Source organism: Acomys russatus, chromosome 30 (assembly GCF_903995435.1).
Source record: "Acomys russatus chromosome 30, mAcoRus1.1, whole genome shotgun sequence".
In the NCBI taxonomy this organism is placed as follows: Eukaryota; Metazoa; Chordata; class Mammalia; order Rodentia; family Muridae; genus Acomys; species Acomys russatus.
Window position 1 is genome coordinate 4,674,771 of NC_067166.1, and position 26,889 is coordinate 4,701,659.

At 44.7% G+C, this 26,889-nt stretch overlaps 1 protein-coding gene across 1 annotated transcript in view; it reads left to right on the forward strand.

The window, feature by feature from the left end:
- Itga2 (integrin subunit alpha 2) overlaps positions 1–26,889 on the forward strand; it is a 95,308-nt gene that overhangs the window by 64,720 nt on the left and 3,699 nt on the right. Inside the window, exons 15-27 of the mRNA XM_051172366.1 lie at positions 87–223; positions 3,118–3,257; positions 5,680–5,831; positions 8,244–8,354; positions 8,887–8,969; positions 9,393–9,534; positions 10,993–11,085; positions 11,668–11,744; positions 11,831–11,914; positions 15,593–15,695; positions 16,881–16,991; positions 18,941–19,045; positions 21,814–21,930. Coding sequence (XP_051028323.1) covers positions 87–223; positions 3,118–3,257; positions 5,680–5,831; positions 8,244–8,354; positions 8,887–8,969; positions 9,393–9,534; positions 10,993–11,085; positions 11,668–11,744; positions 11,831–11,914; positions 15,593–15,695; positions 16,881–16,991; positions 18,941–19,045; positions 21,814–21,930 — 1,455 coding nt within the window. The remainder of the gene's footprint in view (positions 1–86; positions 224–3,117; positions 3,258–5,679; positions 5,832–8,243; positions 8,355–8,886; positions 8,970–9,392; positions 9,535–10,992; positions 11,086–11,667; positions 11,745–11,830; positions 11,915–15,592; positions 15,696–16,880; positions 16,992–18,940; positions 19,046–21,813; positions 21,931–26,889) is intronic.

Sequence of the window (26,889 nt, forward strand, 5' to 3'; positions counted from 1 at the left end):
TAGAGAATACAAGGGGCAAGATAAAGGCTGTCATTCTGCAACTCTGCTGGGTGGACTATAACTTTATTTTAAATCTGCTCTTTCAGAAAATCCTTGGCTCCGATGGGGCCTTCAGGAGCCATCTGCAGTTCTTTGGACGGTCCCTAGACGGCCATGGAGACTTAAATGGGGATTCCATCACTGATGTATCCATTGGTGCTTTGGGGCAAGTGGTTCAACTCTGGTGAGTCAGTAAGTACAGGGCTCAGACCAGCAAATTAAAATGGCTTTATTGTGTAATATGTGTCATGCCAATGTATTATATAAGACCTTAGGAAATGTATTTATCATCATTTGCACAAAGGAAGAACTATTCGTGGTTTTCCTGACATGTATATGGGAGGGGGGATTTCCTTATCATTAGAGTCATGGGTTATTTTTTTTTTCTCCTTATGTGAAAAGATTTAGTGTGAAGAAAAGACAAAGAGCTTGGAATGACACCTCACATATTTCTGATTGTTATCTTCTTATATCTTCATTTCATCTTCCAGTCAGGAAACCTTACGAGAACACACACTTATAGGACATAAAGTGAAACTTCTTACGTGCATAAAACACATACTTTAAAATCGTTAAGTCATGAACAAAAGAACCATTATTCTGGCTTCTCTGACCTCTTCACTCCCCTGCACAGATGTAAAAGAGGAGGGAACTAGAAAGAATTCAGAGGAAATATGGTTCAAGCGTTTAAAAGCGAGGTATGAAAAGGGCCTGGAAAGGTAGATACGTTGGCTAATGAGTCTGGTGTGCAAGCACGAGGACCTGGGTTCAATCCCCAGAGCCCGTGTTCAAAGCCAGACATAGCCAAGTGACGTAGCTCCTGCCTTCAACCCCAGCACTTGGGAAGCCAACAGAGGTGGGTCTCTGAGATAGAGGCCAGGCTGGTTTACACAGAGTGCTTCAGGTCAGCCATAGCTGTATAGTGAGGCCATTTAAATAAACAAACAAGCAAACAAAAAGCCAGGCATGGTGGCATGGGCATAGAACCCCAGTGGTGGTTAGGCAGAGAGAACGCCTGTAGGTCACTAGCCAGCTAGACTACACTCCTACACTAGTTATCAAACCTGTAGCTCCCTAGCCAGCTAGCCTACACTAGTTATCAAGCCTGTAGCTCCCTAGCCAGCTAGACTACACGCCTGCACTAGTTATCAAGCCTGTAGCTCCCTAGCCAGCTAGCCTGCACTAGTTATCAAGTTCCAGTGGAGGAGAGACCATGTCTCAATCAACAGGGAATCTGAAGAATAGCACGCAAGGTTGACCACTGGCATCAGGATGCAGGGGAACACATAAATGTGCAGCTACACACACACACACACACACACACACACACACACACACACACACACGTGTATGATCTAGTGAGATCCTGGAATTGAAAAGAACTTGATTGTTCCATCAGGAATACTGATGCATTCAATGTTCTCTGTTGAAAATATACGTCTTAACTGTCCAGACATAGCAGGAACAGAAACAGAGTCTACTGACGTGTTGTGACTTCTAAGTTTGATGCTACTCTGTACACATCTGAATTGTGTGGGAAACTAGCAAATACATTTACTGAGTAAAGTTAGTTAAAACAATTCAAGAAAGGCAAGCTTGGAGTGTTTTCATAGTTAGATGGCTTCATCGAAAATAATGTATGAAAACACAGAGCTGGCAGTAAGCTGCACTGAGTGAGCCTCTCCACGAGTTTCCCACGCTGTGCGTCTGCACTTACTACACTATGACATCTTTTAGTCAGTGATGTGGCCAAGCTTCTGTTTCAAAAAGGAAGATTTGATTCTTTAGAAAATTCAGCACATATGGGATCAAATAAATGTGCTGAGCTGAACACTCAAGCTAAGCTAATATTCCATGCGCATTCCTACAAAGTGCTGAACTGTCCTTTCTGGATAACTCTGAGAATAATGTGTAATAAATTTACAAAACATGCAAGTCAGTGTCACCTATATTAGAATTAATGCTCAATCTCTCAAATAGTTGTCCTAAAATTCACACAGCATATTAGGTTATAAACCTGGAAGTGTGTTACATTTCTTATTAGGCATGTCAGGGTTGCCTATTAAGAGAAACCACAGATTCATAGTAACTGTTGAGGTAGTCTTCCCAGTGATACCTGAGGATAAAAAGAAATGGTTTCTGGACATATTTGTGGTACTTTTCAAAATGGTGGAACCAGTTATCAATCATAGCTTGCTGCCTTATAAATAGAGGGTGGTTACACAGGAGTCGCTGTGGGGAAGTTCAAATTCTACTAAAGGAAGAGCGGATAGTGCAGGTTCCAGTTCCTCACTGACAAGTACCCAGGGAAGTGGTAAGCCTCCAAGTACCTGGGCCTCAGATATTTTCATTAATAAAATGGAACTAGTATCTGTTCTATTTACACCAGTGTTTGAGGGAGCAAATAAGACTGTGGCTCAGGTATACAAAGGGCTGCAGCAGAGTAGAAAATGCTGGTACCCTGTGATGAACTCCTCAGCCATATTCTGCCATCATGCTAGTTGCCACCATCATGGACAATTGATGCCAATCATGGAGAGGTCTCTCTCTCTCTCTCTCTCTCTCTCTCTCTCTCTCTCTCTCTCTCTCTCTCTCTCTCTCCATTTCAAGAAGTGAAAGTAAGACTGAACCCAGTTGGGAAGACATGACTTAACACTGGGGACACGACTTAACATTTCATTTGCAAAGAGGTTTCAGGCTTCTAGTCTATGTCAGTTAAAGTGCTATTAAGGTGGGGATAGAGATAGATAGATGATAGATAGATAGATAGATAGATAGATAGATAGATAGATAGATAGATAATAGATGATAGATAGATTAAATAGATGGACAGATAGACAGACAGACAGACAGACTGACAGACAGACAGACAGACAGGATCATTCTGTGGGCTACAGTTACCAACCAAAAATCTATTGACCCCTGCTGCCATCTTTTGCTTTCAAATACGAAATACTGCTCTCAAGATCTAAGACAATGGAGAGGAAAATTCAACAACACCGTCCCTAGGTCATCAATGTAAAGTTCATATGTATGCTGAACAATAACGTGCATATGTTTCCACTTGTGTTTTTTCAGGTCACAAAGCATTGCTGATGTGGCCATAGAAGCTTCATTCACTCCGGAAAAAATCACTTTGCTCAACAAGGATGCAAAGATGATCCTCAAACTCTGCTTCAGAGCAAAGTTTAGACCCTCGGGGCAAAACAATCAAGTGGGTAGGTAGAGCTGAAATAACCTGGGCAGCATTGGGTTTGTCTCCATAGCTTTAGCTAGGGAGTTTGGTCTGCAGACTGGAAGAAATGAGGACCTTTACTGGACACACATTCAGTACCTAGGAGTAGCCCATTGGGCACAGGAGGTGTATTTAGAGCGTCCTTGCCCAGGTCTAGGTGGGGGTGTTTGCTAGAGAACATTATACTCCCTGGGCTATGATCATGGGCTCTGCCTTTGAGCCTCTCTTACCCAGAGGGCCCTCCTGTAGATCCTCAGCACACAGAGATTAAGAGCTGTGGAGAGTTCTTAAGTGAGTGTGTCACCTACTGTCCATGCCATTGCCTACATGGGTGTGCTCAGTGAAGGCACCGAGGATTATTCCTGTTCTAAAGGAAGAAGAAAAATAGAAAGGAATACACAGTTTGTACCCATGGTTTTACCATTTCTATAGTACAAGCCTGAGTGTGTCCCATCAGATGGGAGAGAGCACAGGTGCCTAGGACCTAGGGGTACTTAATTGCAAGCAAATTAACTTAAAGGCTGAAAACAGTCAGTTCAGTGTTTGTCATGATTCATACCAAGAAAGGCAGAGGCATGGAGACAAAGCTACAGTGAGGTTCACAGCTGGAACAGTTTCCAGGTTTTCCTACCTTCAGGTGTTCAAATATAGACCCACCTTTGAATGTCGTGCCTCAAAGACCTGGCTTGGTGCACACATCCACCCCACCGCCATATAAAGATTTTTAGTCTGCTTAAAAGATTAAAATGGAGAATGTGTTCTCTGGCAGACGTGGCTGGCTGCACAGCTATCTTGGCCCTGAAGCAGGAATATGCCTTACGCATCTTTCACATTTTGGATGTCCATACGGTCTGTTGGCACACAGGAAACCCTGTACTTGCAGAGAATCCTCCTCACACTGACTGGATGGTGAGGATTTGGGGCCTTTCTTGCCATTTGGAATATTTCCCTTTGACTCTCTCCCACCGTGCTCAGGTCTATGCTGATGAGCTGGCTGGTCATAATTTTTCACTTCATTGCTTGACAATGACAGCACTTAAGAAATAGGTCCCATCTTTAAAACTATACAATCTATGAAACTTTCTATTTCACCAAGCTACTTGAAAAAAAAAAATGAGATGTGTACTAACTTCATGCAGCTCACGGCTACCGAGCCCCCCACTATTGGTTACCTCTTTGTCTGTTTCTATCATTTATTTTTAGTCTGGCTATTTAATTTTTTCATGTTTTCGACATGTTTATTGGTCTCATTAAATCACTGAGGCACGGAAATTCCAGTTTCTTTAATAGATACATTAAAGATTCCAATATATTGTCCTCAGAAGTATACTCAACTTTGTAATACTGAATAAATCTGACAAAGTAATTGCCAATAAGGGAGCTGCTGCAAACAGCAGGGAGTACTCTGACGTTCTGTGTGGCCAATGGGCTTTTGTAAAGGCAGCCAGTCTGATTAGTTAGACTTTAGTTGCTGTCACACGGTAGGTTTTCATCCACTCCTCTGAGTTGATAGTAATAACTTCTGCCTGCTAAAGAAACACAGGTTCAAAGAAGTCAGGTAAAGTGCTCCAAGTCAAGGGGGACACAAACTGTGGAATTACTGCTCAGCCTACAGATGTCTGACTCAAATGTTGGTGCTGCAACATTGCCTGTCCTTCCCCACCTACGCATCTAGCATATGTCAGGCACAGGACATGCTATCTCAGACGATCACACACAATCGTTATAGTGACAGTTAGTCCTTGTAATGGAGTGGGGGGTAGAAAGAACATAACCTCTCATTTCAAAATGACTCAGATTTTATTTCCAACTTTGTCCCAGCTGGGTGAGCTCATGCCAAGTATGCGGTCTCATGTAATCTAGTTTTGTTATCTCAAAAATAGCATCTGAGTGTCCAGTGGTCCAGGCTTATGGTAGAGTTGGTAGCATATGAGGGTGTGTTCACCTGGAAGTATTCCGTACAACAACTCTTCCCTGTGTGCTCCCCAAGTATGTGCCCCACATTATAGAGGGGCTAACATGCAGGAATGGATCAGTTTGTCCAAGTTTATTTAGTAGATTTCTGGGGGCAAGCCCAATAGCTGTTGTTTTTCACAGCTACAAGCCACGTTCCTCTGTCTGTCTGTCTGTCTGTCTGTCTGTCTGTCTGTCTCTCTCTCTCTCTCTCTCTCCCCCCCTCCTTCTCCTTCCCTCCTCCTTCTTTTTTCTTTGTATTCACAGTTACTTAGACCAAATACCATGAAACTACAAACACCGCACACTTCTCTGCACATAAGCCACCAATGTAAAGATAGTTTCTGTGTCTCTTTGATCTCAGGGGCGTTGTCTGGTAAGACACAGTGGAGCCAGGCTGCTTTCTTCTGTCAGAGCTCACCTGACATATTTCTCTGCAATTTTTATCACAGCCATCCTGTTTAACATGACACTTGATGCAGATGGATATTCATCAAGAGTAACCTCCAGGGGGACATTTAGAGAAAACGGTGAACGGTTCCTGCAGAAGACTATGGTTGTAAACAAAGTGCAGAAGTGTTCTGAGCACCAAATCGACGTGCAGGTGAGGCCTCGCGGTCTCCACCCCCTTTCTTTTAAAAGACTAAAGAGGGCAGGACAAAGTCTAAGATTGAAGTCATGTTAGAATATGTTTGTCTTTCTTTCTTTCCTATGTTTTTTGTTTTGTTTTGTTTTGTTTTGTTTTTTTGAGACAGGGTTTCTCTGTGTTAGCCTTAGCTGTCTTAGACTCACTTTATAGACCAGGCTGGTCTTGAACTCACAGAGATCCACCTGCCTCTGCCTCCCGAGTGCTGGGATTAAAGGTGTGCGCCACCACACCTGGCTTAGAAAATGCTTGTCTTTCTAATGACTGCATTTCTTGTCTAGCCCTGAAAAAGAAGCTCGTTTCTTCCATGCTAACACTTACAGTCCCATTCTGATCCTACATGTGTTAGTGACACCACATTTTACCAAGAGGCTAAAAGGTTGTTAAAGAAAACAAAGCCTAGGGGCTAGAGGGATGGCTGAGCAGGTGAAAGCACCTGCTGTGTAAGCGTTAGGGCCTGAGTTCAAATCTCCAGCATCTATGTGAGTGAGCCAAGTGTGGCTGTGTGTGTGCCTGTAACCCAGCGCTGTGAACATAGGGAACAAGGAGTTGTCTGTGCCTTGCTGGCTGCCAGCCTAACTCCAGGATCGTCGAGAGACCCTGCCTCAAGGGAGAAAATATATATTAATATATATATAATATGATACATATAATGTGATGAAGCAGAAAACCTGATTTCCTCCTCTGGCCTCCATACACATGTACACACACATGCATGTGCATGGGCAAGCATACACACACAAACATTACATACACACCACAAACACACACTAAATAAAATAAATAGATTAATTAAATAAATATTTTTAAAATGAAAGACGGTTTTCTTAAATGACTAGCAGGGTGAACTTACCATTGACAATTTCATTTTGACATGCTTTCCGTCAGGTAAAAGCTGTACTCATTCTAAGCTACTAAAAATGAAAACCTTAATTGTGGTGTCTAGGATTGCACTTACATTACGTCAGCGGTTCTCAACCTTCCTGATGCTGAAACCCTTTAATACAGTTCCATATATATATACACACACACACACACACACACACACACACACACACACACAATATGTATATATATTGTATATACATAATATGTATATATACATAAATTTATTTTATTGCTACTTGGTAACTGTAATTTGCTACTGTTATGAGTTGTAGTGTGAAAAACTGATATTCAGGATATCTGATATGTGACCCCACTAAAGGAATTGTCACCCACAGGTTGGGAACTGCCGCACTAGGTGGAAAACGGTATAGTAAGTAGTGGTATAGAGAGTATGTTCTAATATTAGGCCAGAATTGCTAGCGTTTGCATAGATTTAAAAAAATCTTTAATGTAGGAAAAATGCTTCTTGGGAGAAACTTTTCCAGCTAGAAACTTCTTTTAAGTTATATAGAACATCATGAACCCTCTTAGCAAGTGTGTAATAATACCTGATAGGAGATGGCACTTCAGTGGAATCCTGGCCATATATGCATGCACAACAGACACATACACAAGCACTCAGACACACACACAGACATAGATACACACACAGAGACACACACAGTTACACACGACAGACACACAGATACACACAAACATAACACACACAGAGACACACAGACTCACACACACACTGTGCTAACAGAGCACTAAACATTTTCCTTGAATTTTTTGATGCATTGAAATCAGTTCTGCTGTTTTACTTATTGGTCAATAGGATTTCTTGTTTGTGAACACCTGGGGTTTCTTTTTGTTGTTGTTGAAGATCCCCCTGCATCTCTCTCTCTCTCTCCCTCTCCTCTCTCTCTCTCTCTCTCTCTCTCTCTCTCTCTCTCTCTCTCACACACACACACACACACACACACACACACACACACGGGGTGGGAGTGGGAAGTGGAGACAAAGGATTGAGAAATTGGAGAGGAGACAGGAAGGGAGGGGAAACAGGAGAAGACGCAGGGAAGAAACTCGGCTTCCATCTCTCCTGACTGTACTCAGGGATCCGATTACCCATGGAATTACAGATTTCCATGGGATGAAGGGGGCACGATGCTAGGACTGAGAAGCCAGGCCACCCACGAGCTGGGCAATGACATGGGACTCTGTTGAGTATGAGAACTGGACATATCATCTAAATATTTATAATTACGTGCGTGTAAACAATGAGATTATTCACCGTCCCAGTAGGAATTGCTGCTTCAGATCTCTACTGTAGTTGAGTCACCTTACATTTCTGAGATTTGGGGCTAACAGCAGAACTGGGACAAGAGTCTCTGTAACTGATGGCCCTAATAATCACAAACACATGTGTGGGCTTTGTTTTCAAGTTACTATGGCTAAGTAATATCAATCACCCCTCCCTGCCCCTCCTCCCATATTTAGAAGCCCTCTGATGTTGTCAACCCTTTGGATCTGCGTGTGGACATCAGCTTGGAGAACCCTGGCACTAGCCCTGCCCTTGAAGCCTACTCGGACACTGTCAGAGTCTTCAGCGTGAGTGTGGCTTACCCTCCCCAAATGGGGCCTGGCTAAGAGCTTCAGTCATTGCTGTGGCATTAAAGGTGTTAAGGAGGCAGCACCTCAGTGCAATGACTCTCACAGCACACTGGCTGATTAATCCCACAAAGCAGAGATGTCTTCATCACCACTCCATTTCTGGCCTCAAGAGTGGTACCAAGCCACCACAGGTGTCCAACAAATGCATCTGAAGACATAAACAACAAAAATAAAACCTGCCAAATTGCTTGTGCTCGCTACCCATTTTTCAAAAAAAAATCAAGTGCTTCAGAAGTTGTCTCTCTTGATTATGTCTAATTTCTGTTTTTGTGTGTGTGTGTGTGTGTGTGTGTGTGTGTGTGTGTGTGTGTGTGATTATATTAAGCATGGACAAGCTCTGGACACTTGGCTTGGCCTCCCATAGCTTTGGCCTTTATGTAAAGGGGGATAATACTGTACGTAATCTCTCACACTTTGTTTTCACCTAAGAGCACCCAGGATGATGATGGTGCTTTGTCCTCTGTTGTAGGTCCCTTTCCACAAGGAGTGTGGCAGTGATGGAATTTGCATCTCTGACCTGACCCTTGATGTCCAACAGCTGCCGGACACTCAGTATGTTCAACTTTACATTTCTGTGTAAACTGTAGAGACAGAGGGCACATGGCAGCTCTCCATTCGACACGGCAATTTAACTTTCTTTTCTAAAGAGGAGGTATCCAGAATATAGTTTAAGACGTTTTAAAACTGAATTTCAATCTCCGCCATTCACCTAAGCCAAGCAGCGAGGAATACAAAGCTGCTGGAGGCGGGGCATTCTCTCCCTGCAGTGCCAGTAGAAGCTACAAGGGATGAGATCCAGCAGCTGCTGCTTCCTTGCCAGCATCATTTTACTGTGAAGAAAGTCTTTTATTATTAAGTCATCTTCGAGCAAATGCAAAGAATTTCTTGAATCAATGAAGTCTCTGAATAGTGGGGTGGCTTTAACATCAGTGAGTTTATCTTTCTCTCTTTTCTTGTTTTTTTTTTTTTTAACAGAAACCAACCTTTTATTGTCAGCAACCAAAACAAAAGGTTAACGTTCTCAGTTATGCTGAAAAACAAAGGGGAAAGTGCATACAACAGTGCTGTCCAGGCTGAGTTTTCTGAGAACTTGTTTTTTGCTTCTTTCTCCATGCCGGTATGTGAGGACACGCCCCGCCCCCCAAACACACACACACACACCCCTAACCCCTCTCACACATCACCTCTCCCACCCACGCCTACATCCCCTCATCCCCAGCCCCTGCCGACCCACTACCCACCCTTGAAAATTGCTTTCTCTAGTACTCAGGCCTCCCTGTCCTCCAAGTTGTCTGAAAAACCGGAGTTGACCCAGGGCATGCTCAGTCCTACCCCGAGGCTTCCAGTTAGTTAAGCCTCCTGAGAACACAGCCTGGCTCCGAATCTAGGGCGGCTGTGCTTGCAGCAAGGGTCACTTTTTCCTTTACTCTAGGCCTTGGCTGCGGCAGCTCATAACTTTTCCAGCCATCTGTGTGAGGAGGCGCCTGTCCTGGTGCTAGACAGATGCGGTGCACTTGCTCAGTGGCATTCTGGGCCCCACAGCTTAGTCTCAGATCTGCAGATGCTATTGCTGCCACAGCCAGGATGATACATTCTTGCAAAGCCATTCTATCAAGTGGACCTGATCACTAAACCAGAGATCACTAAACACTTTAACCGACAGCCCTAATTCCTCTCCTCTCAAGGTATGAAGAGAAAGGGAAAAAAAAAGAAAGAAAAAGAAAATCGGGAAAACCTATTTTCCAAGTAGACTATTTCATTAAAACACATAAAAAATGTCTTCCTATTTCAAATTAATATGAACTTTATAGATTTAGAATTCCAAACTTATACTGACCTCATGTTTAAATGGCTCATGCCACAAAACACCTCCTACATTAAAGACAAAATGAACTGAGAAAAACTGGCTAAATCTGTTAGATATTTTAAATACAAATGCTGCTGTGCAGTGGTGGCACTCACCTTTAATGCTAGCACCTGGGAGGCAGAGGCAGGCAGATCTCTGAGTTCCAGGTCAGCCTGGTTTTCAGAGTGAGTTCCAGGATAGCCAGGGCTACATAGGGAAACCCTGTCTCAGATAGATAGATGATAGATGATAGATGATAGATAGATAGATAGATGATAGATAGATAGATAGATGATAGATAGATAGATAATAGATAGATATAAATATTGCAAACACCAACATGTATTTTTCTTCCTTTGAAAATATGCATTTCAAAAATATTAAGGAGAATGTATTATTAAGATAAGGCTTCTGAATATTATGTTAAAGAGATTTGTGCTTTTGAAATATGAAAGTTGATTTCCATCTTAGTGCACATTTCCAATCCTTTGGCTTCTTGAGTGTTTCTTTAGGGTTGGCAATAAGAACAGTGTGCTAACCATTTGGATACTACTACAAACTTCTCAAGTCTTTGAGAGCAATCAAATATTTAAATCAAAGGCAATATCACTGTTAAGATGTCCTTGTACACCTTTCAGTGTGGGTACACACACACACACACACACACACACACACACACACACACACACACACACACACACACACCTATTTGTTGTTTCTTTGGTTCAGGTCGATGGAACTGAAGTGACATGCCAGGTTGGTTCGTCACAGAAATCTGTTACCTGCGACGTGGGATACCCTGCCTTAAAGAGTGAGCAGCAGGTACAGTGTGCATCCTCCTGTCCAAACCCTTCATACGTGAAAGCACTGTTCTCCCTGGACATCGTTATTTAACAGACATCTCCAAACAACCAGCCACATACTGGGCTGGGTTACCTCACTGGGCGGGGTTGCCTCACTGGGCGGGACTACCTCACTGGGCGGGGTTGCCTCACTGGGCGGGGTTACCTCACTGGGCGGGACTACCTCACTGAGGTTACCAGCTTTAAATTGTTAGCAGAGGTGGGATTCCCTCTAAGTTCCCTTTTCCAAGTGCACATACAATCTGGTATGTGTGTGAGTAGGCTGACCGATATTGGTCAAAGTGTCGTAAGTAATTTCACATCAGCTCAAAGCTTGACAATTCTGACAACTCTAGCTGGATGGCATTATGTGTCCAGCAGAAGTTAAGCTCTGGCTCTCAGTCAAGCCAGCTAAAGCGAGGTGGGCAGATATAGTCTGCAAACAAAATTTAGAGCCGTACAATTCAGAATTACATGAGAACGGGTCACCTTGCTGGGGAACATTTTGTTTTTTTCCGGTACAGTGCATCACGGACTGATGGATTTTTAATGTTGTGTGTAGGTGACATTTACCATTAGCTTCGACTTTAATCTTCAAAACCTCCAGAATCAGGCATCCATCAACTTCCAAGCCTTCAGGTAAGATGCATTGAAATCATAAGCTGGTAGCCGGTAGCTTTTTATGAGATTCCTCTTTAAGTAATGCCTAATATTTGTTTCAATAGTGAGAGCCAAGAAACAAACAAAGCAGACAATTCAGTAAGTCTCAAGGTCCCTCTCCTGTACGATGCTGAGCTGCACCTAACCAGGTAGGTGAAGCCGGCTGCGTGGCTGGGTAGCTTTTTACCACGGACAGCACCCTAGTACATACCCCACTTAGCTCATGACTACAGTATTCTATCTGCTCAGTCTTAGCACATGAATTTATTTCCCACTAGTCAACTAGGCAAGTTGATGCCTAGCAACACTTTGACTCAGAATGGCAGAGGGAAAAAGTGTTTTTGTCACATGTCATAGGTTAACTCCCCTGAAGCTGGTAAGAGGCTTTGTGATCTATCAATAAAATAAAATAAAATAAAATCTATCCTAAGTCATTGAAACATACCCTTGGGGGCCTTGAGACCTGCCAGCACTTCTCATGACCCCCTTATATTATGAATCATGGATGCCAAGCAATATACCTGTGCTTAGAATGGAAGTCCCTAGCACTATGTCTCAGATGTAGAAGGGGCACAAATATAAAATGGAGGCATGGGCAGAATACACTGACACGGAAACTAGACTAAGTCTAGCTCCTTAACGGAAAACCCCAGAAATGACTGGTGATAGTTTTCTTCCGACCAGGAGGAAATGAGGGATTTTCCAAAGGAGGCCATCCATGAAAAAAAGGCTTTACTTCTTTTTCTTGCCTTCCAAACACAGGTCAACCAGAGGACAGTGGTTAAAATGTTACTAGTAAACACCAATTAGCTTGAATTCTTCCAATGAGCAGGTGTCTTGGGCAACGAGTAGCATACAAATCCTAAAGGTGCTATAGGCAGATCCCACCTTAGCTCAGAACTGAGCCAGAGACCCCTACAACACCATAGAGCATTCAGCTCATGCAATAAATCATAAAACAAAAATGCAAAGGGACGCATGCCATCCTGTTTGAAGCTTGAGACACATGAGCAAACATAAAAACAGCATGTCTGCATCAAGTGAGTCAGAAAGGCACAAGTAGAAACAAAGCGTAGCCCACGTTGTCCAGCTCTGAGAAGTGTATCAGTAACTGCAGTTTCCAAAAATACCTCCTTGCTAAAATAAGTCATTGATGAGAAAGCTACTGTGATGTGTGGAGCCAATACGTGAAAGTCTATGTGTTTTCAAGTATGTTAACATGGAATACATTGAGGATTAAAATGTGACTTTACTTTTCCTGACATCTTATCTATGTATTATTGTGATTGTAATTTTTATTCTAATGCATTCTAGTTTTTGAGTCTATAGTATGTATTTAAAGTGTTAAGCCATTTAATCAAAGCTTCATTATGGAGAATTTTTAAAGTAGTGACATCTGAACCTACACCCAGATAGTTTCCCACAGGCTTAAAAAAAAAAAAAAGCATTAGCTATATGTATTTGGGGAATACAAACATTACAGTAAGACACGAAATGAAAAGTGAGGTTAGCATTTTCTACTACCTTGGTGACAGTCCCAACAGATGACTAACAAGACTATTCTAGAATATCTTCTGTCCAACCAGTTCACATTCATTTATCCACAAGGTTATATAGACACACACACAGACACATACAGACACACACACACACACACTCACAGACAGACACACACACACACACAGAGACAGACACACACACACACACACAGACACACACAGACACACACACACACAGACACATACAGACACACACACACAGACACATACAGACACACACACACACACACTCACAGACAGACACACACACACACACAGAGACAGACACACACACACACAGACACACACAGACACACACACACACAGACACATACAGACACACACACACAGACACATACAGACACACACACAGAGACAGACAGACACACACACACACACACAGACACACACACACACACAGAGACAGACAGACAGACACACACACGTGCTCACACAGTTTCCTTGCTCCAAGGGAATGCTAAAACCCTCTTTCCTCCAGTTATGTGGTTTTCATATCAGGATATACTTGTCATTCTATCTCTGGATAACTGATAACTCACGCAGGCACTCCAGTATTAATTAGATATTTGGTTGTTTCACATCTTCTTTGTGTAACCATCAAACACAATACTCGAAAAAGCTTGGCCTTTTGTAAACTTTTGAGGAAAGTACTACCTAACCAGCATGTCCTTAGCAACCACCGTAATACTGGATAAATGCGCAGCTATGTTCTATGCACATAACAAATACAGAATTATCTTAACTGGATCTTCCTAAATTTAGATGGCTATTACTGTAACCATTAAGAAATGTATGGAAAACTAATGTAAAAAGTGGAAAAGTGTCACATCTCCTTAAGATACAAAAAGCAGACTGTATCAATCAATTTAGGAGTTGGCTCCGTGCAGGGGCTTATATAAACATCTGGAAAGCAAAGAGAGTAACTCATGCGCACATAGCTGGGTTCTATGTTTTAAGCCTTAGTCAGTTTTCCCATTTTCCACACGAGGCTGACACATCACTGCTTCCTCGAATACATATAAAGCCTTGACAAATACCACTTACACTCAGCTCTCCTTGTGACAGATTTCCCTCTTGAAAAGTTGGAAGAGCTTTCTATAAAAGTGGGAGAAAGATGAGGGCAGAAAGAGAGAGATGGAGAGGGGCCGCCTAGAAGATAGAAACCATTGTCTCACTAGACGTCCAGTCCATTCCTCAGGAAATCAGCCAAACATCCTATAATTTAGACAAATTGTCCCCTGGGAATATATGGCGTGGCGGGGGCGGGGGGGGGGGAGAGAATGCATAATGCTTTTCAGAATCCTGCTCTGGCTATCAGCGCCTGAGTACTCCACACAGCGCAACAGTCCCCTGAGGAGTCCTCTGGCCTGGGCGTTACTGTGCTTGCAGGCATTGATCAGGAATCCGAAATCATGTGGTCAGGATCTCACAATAAAATCTGTGGATGTTGAAAGTGGTTCTGCAATGGTGGTAACAACTTGGATCAAATCTCAATTCACTGCCAACTGTTAGAATGGGTCTAAAGCGGAGAAAGATTAATGCAATGAATCCACACCCTGTTTCAAAGGCATCTAGTAATGAGCACTGTAGGAGCTGGGGTAGCTGGGCCCCATCACTGGGTGACAGTGACAGCAACAGAAACATCTTGGCTTACAGGGCCAATCCAGCCACCAAAGCTGGGGCGTGTCTACCTGTTCACCACACTTGCCAATGTAGCCATGGACTGGAGACTAGTGCAACTGTCAGTCCTGAAATAAGACTGTTACACCTATGCTAGACACTTGACAACTGATCAACACACAGACTTTCTTCAGAAAGACAGTGGAGGGGTGTGATTTGGAAGAAAGTTATTCAAGTAATTTTAGTGCTTTTTAAAACTTTTGTATTATGATTATTTATATGGTATTTACTATTTTTAGCTTTCAGTATTTTTAACCTTTATATTATGATAACAATTAATAATTCTATATTTTATGGGCTCAAGGCGTATCTATACTGCATGCATACCACTAATGCCAGGGCTAAGTGGCGTTGCCATGTCTACCCTCCCCAGACACCAGTCAGGCAGAAAGACAGCTTCTCATATTCACTCATGTAGAATCTTAAAAAGTTGACGTGGAGGTAGACTAACCATTTGGTGTTTTCATATGTTAAAAAAGAGCTGTTCTGATGGTAACCCAAGCTAGAAGACACTTAAGTGAAATAAATATTATGCTTCAAGAAAAACATCAAAACCAAATAACTGGCCTCACTGATGTCACCCAACAGATCCACTAGCATCAATTTCTATGAAATCTCTTCGGATGAGAATACTCCTTCCGTCGTAAACAGTGTTGAAGATGTTGGTCCTAAATTCATCTTCTCCCTCAAGGTTGGTAAGCTTGTCATAAGCATGGCAAACCCGGAAGAGGAGGAAAGCCATAAAGGAGTCTAAGAGGAGAAGAAAATCAACCTGCAGTGCCCCAGTGGCTGTCAGTCTTGGGTGTGCAGTCCCTTGGGGAGGGCGTGTTAACACACACACTCGGCTGAGCCTCAAGCCCCAGTTTCTTACTCAGCAGGTCTGTGGTGAGCCTGAAGTGTGCGCCTCTGACAAGCACACAAGGCAGCGCTGCAGATGCTGCTCGCTTCGGTGCCTCCCTTTGAGAAGTCTGCGGTAGATGGCAGATAAGTGGAAGGGTTTATCTTTAGCTGTGTGTCCTGGGTAACAGGGAAATGATACATTTTCCAAAGCAAATACAAGTAACCAACAAGGTGTCATCACAATGCCATTCCTGTGGGTGGGTGTCCATTTCACTACCATATGCTTGGAGACCAGACCTGTTTGAAAAGTTCACCAGCATGCTACAAATAGGGCTTTTGTGCACTTATACTAAGCAGAATCTAAAAATGCTTTGAGTCAGTTCAATACAGCATGGCTGTATCTATAAGTAAGTCACTATTAATCTAAAGATTGGAATCAGTTATTCAGAGAAATTCACAGAGAAACGCCTGTCATCCCGGAGCCTGGGAAGCAGCTGGGAGTGAGATTGCTGTGAGTTTAGAGCCAGTCTGGGCCACAGAGTATAGCTAAGGGGGTGGGCGGGGTTAAGTGACGAAAGAGCAGCTGATTTAGAAAAGCATGATGTATTCCCCTGCCTCCTGCGCATTGTCTGAGCAGTTCCACCCACAAACAGTGTCAGCTCTGCAGTTTAGCTTCATGTCTTTAATGACAAAAAATAAAAATTAAAAAAATTAAAAACCCACATGTTCTTATGGGACTTTTAATGAATTCACAGTAAAAGAAAAGTAACACTGTTGACAGTGTTAAGTATCAACCATGGTACCAAGTATTTTCCACACTGTTAACTTAATCCCCACCAGTGGGAACAGATAGCATGGGAGGGCATGGCCACTCAGTGTTTGATGACCTTTAATTTTTAGGTGAAAAGCTGATCTTTAGTGAGGTTCAGTTCCTCCCCGAAGGCACAAGGATACCCTTGATTCCCCTCATCACTGATGGCGTCACAGATGGCGTTTTTTGTGGCAGCATTAGTGTCACGTGTTACTCTCTACACAGGTAACAACCGGAAGTGCTCCAGTAAGCATGGCAGTGGTAACCATCCACATTCCTCAGTACACCAAGGCAAAGAACCCACTCCTGTATCTGACTGGGATACAAGCAGACCAGGTAAGGTCAGTGCAGCTGGCCACACAAAACAGAAACGACGCACGACTTAAGGGTGATGGTGTCTGCACCTGGAAGTTGAGAAACAAGAGAGCAGCACATCTACATCCCAGATCCCAGCACACGAGCATTTATGGCCTGAGAAAATCATCAACTTGGCTAGGGTTGTGAAAGGTGGCTGAAGTTATTCTGCAGTCTCTGGAGGAGAGCACTTGACTTGGTCAGATCCCTGCTAGGAGAGGAAAACCGAGAAGCGAGAGGTTCAGTCTACTATGGCCACACAGTAGGTCTAGAGAGCTGCAATTAGTAGGTGGTCTTCAAGCGGCTGGCTCGGACTTTCAGTCCGTAGTTCTCAGCCCGAGTCAGTCATTTTAATCACCCTCAGTTGCTTTTAAAGGAGAGACGTGAAGGCCGTAAAGTCGATCTAAAGAGAAGGGCAGGATGCTGGCATTTTCCTATGAAAGCTCCAGGGCTTCGTCCATGCAGCCTGGACCAAGAGGCAGTGCCTGTCACAGCCGACCCTCTTAACACTAGCTCTCCTTTAATTGAGCACCTAGCTGCTCTTACAGTAGTTTTATTTCTTCTACATGCACAGTAGACTGAAAGAAATTAAAGCCCTAAGGTGTTTCAGAGAAAAGAACACTAAACTGAATCATTCATGTTTTTTGTTTCATTTATTTATGTATGTTTGTCTTTATACAAATTTATCTCATGTCATACGGGCAAAGTATTAGCTCTGTGCGTGCTACAATAAAATGCCTGAGGTTAGATTAACTTTACAAGTAAAAAGATTTCTTTAACTGCCCCCCCCCCACCTCTTGAGGTTCAGCAATATGATGCCAGCATCATTTTAGCTCTGGTGAAGGTCTCGTGGTAGCTGGTTTTAGAAAGAAAGGGGAAAAGGGAAGGGCATTGCCAAGTAGGAAACTGGATAGGGAATCGAATCCTGCTCCCCGCCCCCTTTAGGACATCCCTTTAACTAATTAGATGTTCTACTGGGATCCAACTCTTAAAGGTCCCATTCTCTCTCCATACTGCTACCTTAGGGACCACGCCTCCTCCTCCTCCTTTTCCTCCTCCTCCTTTCCCTCCTCCTCTTCCTCCTCTTCCTCCTCCTCACCTTCTCCTCCTACTCCTTCTTCATTTATTCCTCTCTCATATATTACACCACAACTGCAGTTTCCCCTCCCTTCTCTCCCCCTCCAGTCTCTCCCCCCCATAGATCCATACACCCCCCCATCTCCCCTCAGAAAAGAGCAGTTCTCCCAGGAACACCAAACAAACATGGCATCCCAAGCTACAATAAGACCAGGCACAAACCATCACATCAGGTCTGGACAAGTAGGAGCAAAATGGCCCCACAGTAGGCCAAAGGGTCCGGGACAGTGCCCACTCCCACTGTTAGGATTCCCACGAGGACACCAAGCTACTCAGCCATAACATACATGCAGAGGACCGAGGCCAGGCACCTACAGCTTCCCTGATCGCTACAAGAGTCCCTGTCGGTTGAGTCTGTCGGCCATGTTCTTACAGTGTCCGTGATACTCCCTCCCCCTCTCCAGCAGGACTCCCAGAGCTCTTTAATGTTTGGTTGTGGTACCCTGCCTGCATCTGCTCCCATCCGTTGCTGGAGGAAGTCTTTCTGGTGTCTTTGATGATGATTCTGCTAGGCTCTGGAGAGGCTACTCTTCTAATGTGTGAACCATGAGGAACAAACCGTATTGCAAGCATGACAAGCTGTGAGAAGCTAGCCTGCCTCACCAGGTCATGCCAGCTCACTGCAGCACTTCAGGCTTTACTGCAGAACAAAAGATTTGGCCACTGAGCCCCTGAGAAAGGAGCTTAAGGGCCCCTCCCGTGCCACACAGGACAGCAGGATTTTTCTGGCAGGCTGAAAGGAATGGCGCATATCATTTTGGCTTCCAAGTCTGATGTGGTGTTCTTCTCTGTAGGCTGGTGACATCAGCTGCACAGCAGAAGTAAATCCACTGAAGCTAGGACACGCGCCCTTTCCTGCATCTTTCAAGAGTGAAAACTTCCGGCACACAAAAGAACTGGTGAGGAGAGGTCATTGTCACACGGACCTTGCCTCTTAGTGACCTGGTGTTTGTTGCATCTGGATTCGGGGTTCTTGTTTCATCCCAACAACCTAGAGCAGGGGTTCTCAACCTGTGGGTTGTGACTCATTTGAGGGTCAAATGACCCTTTCACGGGGGTCAACCTAAGACCATCAGAAATATCAGATATTTGCATTATGATTCATAACAGTAGCAAAATTACAGTTATGACGTAGCAACACAAATAATTTTAGGGTCGGGGGCCACCACATCACAAGGAGCTGTACTAAAGGGCCACAACGTTAGGAAGGTTAGAACCATTGCCCTTTTGCCTTCGATGGTGTGTGCGAACTACGATACAGCGATCATGTTTTCAAGCTTAGGTCAACAGCTCATAGCATCAACAGGACGCGTGGGATGTGACATGGAAGTGAAATAGAGGCTGCTGGAAGTGGAGGGGGCAGACAGGTCAGGGGAGGGTGAGTGGAGGGGGCAGACAGGTCAGGGGAGGGTCAGTGGAGGGGTCAGACAGGTCAGGGGAGGGTGAGTGGAGGGGGAAGACAGGTCAGGGGAGGGTGAGTGGAGGGGGAAGACAGGTCAGGGGAGCGTGAGTGGAGGGGCCAACAGGTCAGGGGAGGGTGAGTGGAGGGGACAGACAGGTCAGGGGAGGGTGAGTAGGACAGAGACAATCAACAGAGCCAGTGCTTCCCCTACTAAGTTTGAAAAGGAACCCAGTGCTCACTTTCCTCCTTCCCAGCTCTGCCCTGTTCTCTGGGGAGAGAGCAGTGTAACAGCCAGCAAAGGTTCTTGGCACAGATTCAGTCACTGAGTAAGCACACAGTAAACTCCAAGCAAGCTACGGCTCGTCTCCATCGGTGGTGCTGTAGTTCTCCTGACTTGCTTTCTTTATTTGCAGTTGTCTTATTTTGTGATGGATGGAATAAGTAGGGAAAAAAGGATGAAAACTCTTTTCTATTTGTGTTAATATGCATGTAGGTAGATATGTATGTTGTTACATGTTATTTTTTATTTGGGGCCATTTATAAGCCAGTGTCATAGATTAATTTTGGTTGTTCAGGGTTTTTGTATGTGTGTATGTGTACAATGTGTGTGTGTGTGTGTCCCTGAGTGTGGTGTGGAGTGTGTGTGCATATGTATATGCGTCTGAGTGGTGTGTGTGCATGTGTGCATGTGTGTACATGTGTGTGTGTGATTGTGTGTGTGTATGTATGTGTGTGTGTGCGTGCTATATGGTACATGCACAGGAGTATGAGAGCGTGTTCTCATTGAGTGTTACACAGGCTGGGGCACTCTCTATTACTCTCCAACATACTGCACTGGATGTCCATCATTTTAACAAGGCTGCATTGCCTGAGAACTCTCAGGATCCACTTCTCCCCAAACACTGGGGTGACAGGCACACATAGCCAGGCACTGGCTGACAGGCACACACAGCCAGGCACTGGGGCGACAGGCACACACAGCCAGGCACTGGGGCGACAGGCACACACAGCCAGACACTGGGGCGACAGGCACACACAGCCAGGCACTGGGGCGACAGGCACACACAGCCAGGCACTGGGGCGACAGGCACACACAGCCAGGCACTGGGGCGACAGGCACACACAGCCAGGAGACGCTTTCTGCAGGGATGCTAGGGGCTTGAACTCTAGTCATAATGCTCTTATCCTCTGCGGTATCTTCCCGGCCCTCAGACTCTTTTTAAACAGGCTTTATTTTTAAAAGCAACTCATAACAAAATCATGTGAAATGTAGAATTTCCCATCTACCTCCTGTTCACACATAGCCATGGCTTCATCCACCATCAAAACCCCACGGTACAGTGGTACAGATGTACCCCAGTGACAGACGCACACTAACATATCATTGCCTAAAACCATAGTTTACCTTGAGGCTCATGTTTGGAATTTCAAACATTCACGCTATGGAGCTTGAGCATGTATAACAACCTGTGTCCTTGAACCTGGCAGCACAGAGAGTGGCGGACCAACCCTAAAACTCCACTGCGCTCCGTGGACTCATACCTTCCCCTCTCCCCTAGCCCCTGACGGCTACTGGCTCTTTTACTCACATATTCTAATCTAAGAAACTCATTATTATCACTAAGTTTAATGACTAAATTATGCTACGTGTTGTTTCTATTCAATAATTTACTCGCCTAGCGCATTGCTGATAGCGTGAGTTAGTTACTGTGCTTTGCTTTAACGGCCACAAACAGTATAATGAACAGGTTGGGCCCTTCTTTTCACGTATTTCCGTTATCTCTGAGGCGATCCATAGGAACAAGAAATGGCTGGGGGAAGCTGTCAACCCTTTATATTCTGAGGCACGATACCAAAATCCCTCAAAGAAAAGTTAGAGGCACTTGTACAACGGCGGCTCCCAACCTGTGCATCCCGATCTCTTTGGGGCCGAATGACCCTTTTCACGGAGGATGTGCATCAGATATCCTACATATCAGGCGTTTACATCACAATTCACAACAGCAACGAAATTACAGCCACAAACAGCAACAGAAATAGTTTTGTGGCCGGGGTCATAGGGTCGCAGTACCGGGAAGGTTGAGGACCACTGTGATAGGTCCTTCCCAGCGCTGCTGAGCTTTACCTGATCTACTTCTAAAATGTTGGCACTTGTAACACCCATTCTCCTTCCTGTGCCTATCCCCCCCTCTGCCTTCCTCCCACCCACCCCCCTCCCTCCTTCCTTCCCTCCCCCTTTCTCTCCTGTTGACTCTAATCTGAAAGGACTGCAGAACTGCCTCCTGCAGCAGTAATATCACCTGCTGGCTGAAAGATCTTCACCCGAAAGCAGAGTACTTTATCAATGTCACCACCCGAGTTTGGAACAGGACCTTTGCTGCCGTAAGTATCAGCTGTATCCACCGGGCTCATCAAGGGAGGGAACAGGCGGCTTCATTGCCGAAATTATTCTTCCTTCTTGAGGAGGTGGCACCCTACCTGCAGCCAGCAGTGCCCAAACAAACCAGAGCCATCATACTGGAGGCCGTAAGCTCCTGTCCTGTCCGATGCTCACCCTGCCTGGCTTTGCCTCAGAACCATCTGGAGAGCTCATCCAGAGGCCCGCCTCTGAGATGCCACAACAGCCCATGGCATGTCCATGAATGGTGCCAAAGATACCTTTGCTGTCTTTGCCATAAAAAGCTTCTTCTTGGTCTCCCTTGTGATGTCCCCAGTTTTCTTTTTGCAGTCAAACCTGAACCAGGATGTTCACGCCCCCGTCTCTCTTCTTGGGGTCTCAGCTAGGTGTGTTATTGATCTTAAACCCAGCATGAGGGGCCATGTCCCTCTATTAAAGCAGGCAGGCACTCACTTCCCTGGCTTACCTTTAATTTGACAAGTAAGCCCAAAAGGCACACACCTCTTAGGCTGCTTCAGTCTCCATGAGAAAGAAAGCACCCAAAATAATGGTCAGTGCTACTTCTCTGCACAGCAGGCATCGGTCTACCTCAGCACCACTTGAGCAGGAATTGAGGAGCCAGGCCGCAGCATCCTTCATCCCAACCACCCGAATGACTGACTAGTCCTTCTTCCAATGCTGGCTCTGACTGTTGACAAAATATCTTAGTCTGAATCTTCGAGTATGTGCATGGCAGGGTATGGCTCTCGATGGGCCATTTTTAATACTCTGGTCCTTCGGTTTTCACCGATCCACAATCCGCAATAATCTGCATTCTCTGGAGTTCTGTGTTAGATTAGAGAGCACCCTCCTAACTTGGCCCTGGAGTCTAAACATAAGCAGTAAGATTGAGTAGAGACAGAATATGAAAGTGGCGGTGAAAGTTTAGAGAAAGATTACAGAGCCGGGGAAGTGGTAAGACCGAGGGCTTGGGATTCCCTTTGGAAACACTGTCGTCTTTTGTCTGTTTGTCATTCTCATTGCCTAGAAAGCACCTAGGACAATTCCGAGGCCTAAGGTGTGACGTGTGCTGTCAGAGGCACCACCATCCTCCCCAGCTGCTGCAGCGTGGTTCTCAGTCTTACCAATTGCTTCCTGGCTCCTTAGAACTGAAGAACAAATATTTTCATAACAAACTTTTCCAAGTGGAAAGGAAAACTGACTTTTGAACATCAAAGCATTTTGTCGCTCTGGCTTTGTGAAGAGAATTTGGGGGTTTTCTGGAGTTTGATTGTAGCTTCATCATTTTAACCGTCAGGCTCGGAGGCAGCCTTTCTATTCTGGGAGCCAAGTTCTTTTGTTTTTGTTTGTTTGTTTGTTTATATTTTATTTATTTTCTTCTTGGGAAGGGGAATGCACAGGCATGCACAGCATGGGTTTGGAGCCATTTTGCCAAATAGTTTGAGAGTAGTCTTATGCATTTTGAGATTTGTTTTAGTCCTAACTATGGGTATTGGCCAGGGTTGTGCACGTGCCATGAGTACAGGCGCCTACCTAGGGCAGAGGTAAAGGATCCTTTGGAACTGGACTTACAGGTGTCTGTGAGCTGCTTCACATGGGTGCTGGGAATCTAACTCTGCCTCGGTAAGAGCACTACAACCCTTTCGGTTTTTTCAAGACAGGATTTCTCTGTATAGTCCTGACTGTCCTGAAACTCACTTTGTAGACCAGGCTGGCCTTGAACTCACAGAGATCCAATTGCCTCTGCTTCCCAAGTGCTGGAACTGAAGGTGTGCACCACCACACCTGACTGGGGGACCAAATTCTTAAGCTGTAGAGAATTCATCCTTTTTCACAATAGTTACGGTTGTTAAGCCGAGAAAACATCCTTCAGAGTTATTGGGTGTCAAGCCCAGCATGTCTTTCTCCTCCTGGAGAGGACAACTGTTTACTTCTGCCTTACTTTTTTAACAGCCAAGTGGACACACGCGAGTCTCCTTTCCAGCATGGGGCTCACTATGCGGTGCCTTCTCCTACCCGCTTTGCTGATGCAGTGCACATCAGCTTAATGTCTCAAGTATCCTATCCCGTACTGACTGCTCACGCTTCCCAGTAGCACTGGCTGCCTTCTGTAAGGAAAGCCTTGGTGAACGCTAACGCTGTTACTCAGCTCTCCTGGGTACGTGAAGTACGCCTTCTGCTACTAGTTAACATTGTGGGACACTGGGCAAGCTCTGTGGGCAGCTATATTAGCATTGTGAGAACAATTATTTCATTACACAATGTACAGGGCCTACAGCCTCATATTAACGTGACAGCCACCTTCTCTTTAAATTTGTACCATTATCAAAACTTTTTTTTATAAAAGAGAGATGTATTAATTTGTGTGCACGCCTGTGTAAGTTTTTGTGTATGTAATACATGCACGCAGGTGCCCTTGGAGTTCAGAAAAGGGAACTGAATTTTCTGTAATTGGAGGTGCAGGTGGAAACTGAGCTGGTATCCTTTGCAAGAGCCAAGCTGTCTACACACACACGTACACACACACACACACAGAGTGTAAATACTCTTAGTATTTCACCTATGTGTTTAAAAGTCAGCATTTAGGGTTAACATTTGATGCAATCTGCCATCTTGAGGACATTAAGAATAACCAGAGGCTGGTCCGGCAGAAAGGAAACAAATTGCTCACTTTTTGGAAATACATTCTCTCTAGCTGGCTCCCAGATACAGTCTGCAAATTACTTCATGGAGAGGCCGTACCCTAGTAACCAGAACAACAGGGTCCTAACAGCTACGGCCCATGAAGACAGCTCTGAAGTCTTCACATCAGCTTCCATCTCAAGTAACTATGAAGCCCACAGTTTGTCTGCATTATACATGAAATGCTAGCGACAAGACATTTGCATCAATCATGTCACTGAACAGACTCTTTCCATAGACACATTGATGACAGCATGTAAACCTACTTTATATCCTTACCCATAGCATCGGCATACAGATACGTCCTTACCCATAGCATCGGCATACAGATGTGTCCTTACCCATGGCATTGGCATACAGATGTGTCCTTACCCATAGCATCGGCATACAGATACGTCCTTACCCATAGCATCGGCATACAGATACGTCCTTACCCATAGCATCGGCATACAGATGTGTCCTTACCCATAGCATCGGCATACAGATACATCCTTACCCATAGCATCGGCATACAGATACGTCCTTACCCATAGCATCGGCATACAGATGTGTCCTTACCCATAGCATTGGCATACAGATGTGTCCTTACCCATAGCATCGGCATACAGATACGTCCTTACCCATAGCATCGGCATACAGATACGTCCTTACCCATGGCATCGGCATACAGATGTGTCCTTACCCATAGCATCGGCATACAGATGTGTCCTTACCCATAGCATTGGCATACAGATGTGTCCTTACCCATAGCATCGGCATACAGATGTGTCCTTACCCATAGCATTGGCATACAGATGTGTCCTTACCCATAGCATCGGCATACAGATGTGTCCTTACCCATGGCATCGGCATACAGATGTGTCCTTACCCATGGCATTGGCATACAGATGTGTCCTTACCCATGGCATCGGCATACAGATGTGTCCTTACCCATAGCATTGGCATACAGATGTGTCCTTACCCATGGCATCGGCATACAGATGTGTCCTTACCCATGGCATCGGCATACAGATGTGTCCTTACCCATGGCATTGGCATACAGATGTGTCCTTACCCATGGCATTGGCATACAGATGTGTCCTTACCCATAGCATCGGCATACAGATGTGTCCTTACCCATGGCATCGGCATACAGATGTGTCCTTACCCATGGCATTGGCATACAGATGTGTCCTTACCCATAGCATCGGCATACAGATGTGTCCTTACCCATGGCATTGGCATACAGATGTGTCCTTACCCATAGCATTGGCATACAGATGTGTCCTTACCCATAGCATCGGCATACAGATGTGTCCTTACCCATAGCATTGGCATACAGATGTGTCCTTACCCATAGCATTGGCATACAGATGTGTCCTTACCCATAGCATTGGCATACAGATGTGTCCTTACCCATGGCATTGGCATACAGATGTGTCCTTACCCATAGCATTGGCATACAGATGTGTCCTTACCCATGGCATTGGCATACAGATGTGTCCTTACCCATGGCATCGGCATACAGGTGTGTCCTTACCCATGGCATCGGCATACAGATGTGTCCTTACCCATAGCATCGGCATACAGATGTGTCCTTACCCATGGCATTGGCATACAGATGTGTCCTTACCCATGGCATTGGCATACAGATATGTCCTTACCCATGGCATCGGCATACATGTGTGTCCTTACCCATGGCATTGGCATACAGATGTGTCCTTACCCATAGCATTGGCATACAGATGTGTCCTTACCCATGGCATCGGCATACAGATGTGTCCTTACCCATGGCATTGGCATACAGATGTGTCCTTACCCATAGCATCGGCATACAGATGTGTCCTTACCCATAGCATTGGCATACAGATGTGTCCTTACCCATGGCATTGGCATACAGATGTGTCCTTATGCATCCACCCCACAGTCACTATCACCTGATAGAGACACTTAGATTAGGACGTGAAAAATCACTCCTAATGTGGTACAACATGTCAGAAGGCTCAACGTTTCTGCTACCAATGTGTATTGTCAAATTCAGGTGCATCTTTAGGTAGTGATATTTTATGCATGTGCACCCAAGAGGAAACTCAAATGCTGCTTTCTACTTCATTATGTGCCTTGACCAGGTATGGGTAAAAGTGTTATGTGCAATTTTCTTTTATGTATCAAGCTTCATTAAATTTAAGGGGAAAAAAAACCCCAGAAAATCTTGGTGACAAGCTTTTCCATTTAGAAACAGCTCTTGTAAGCCTTCTGGTTGAATCACTTTCAAATTTAAA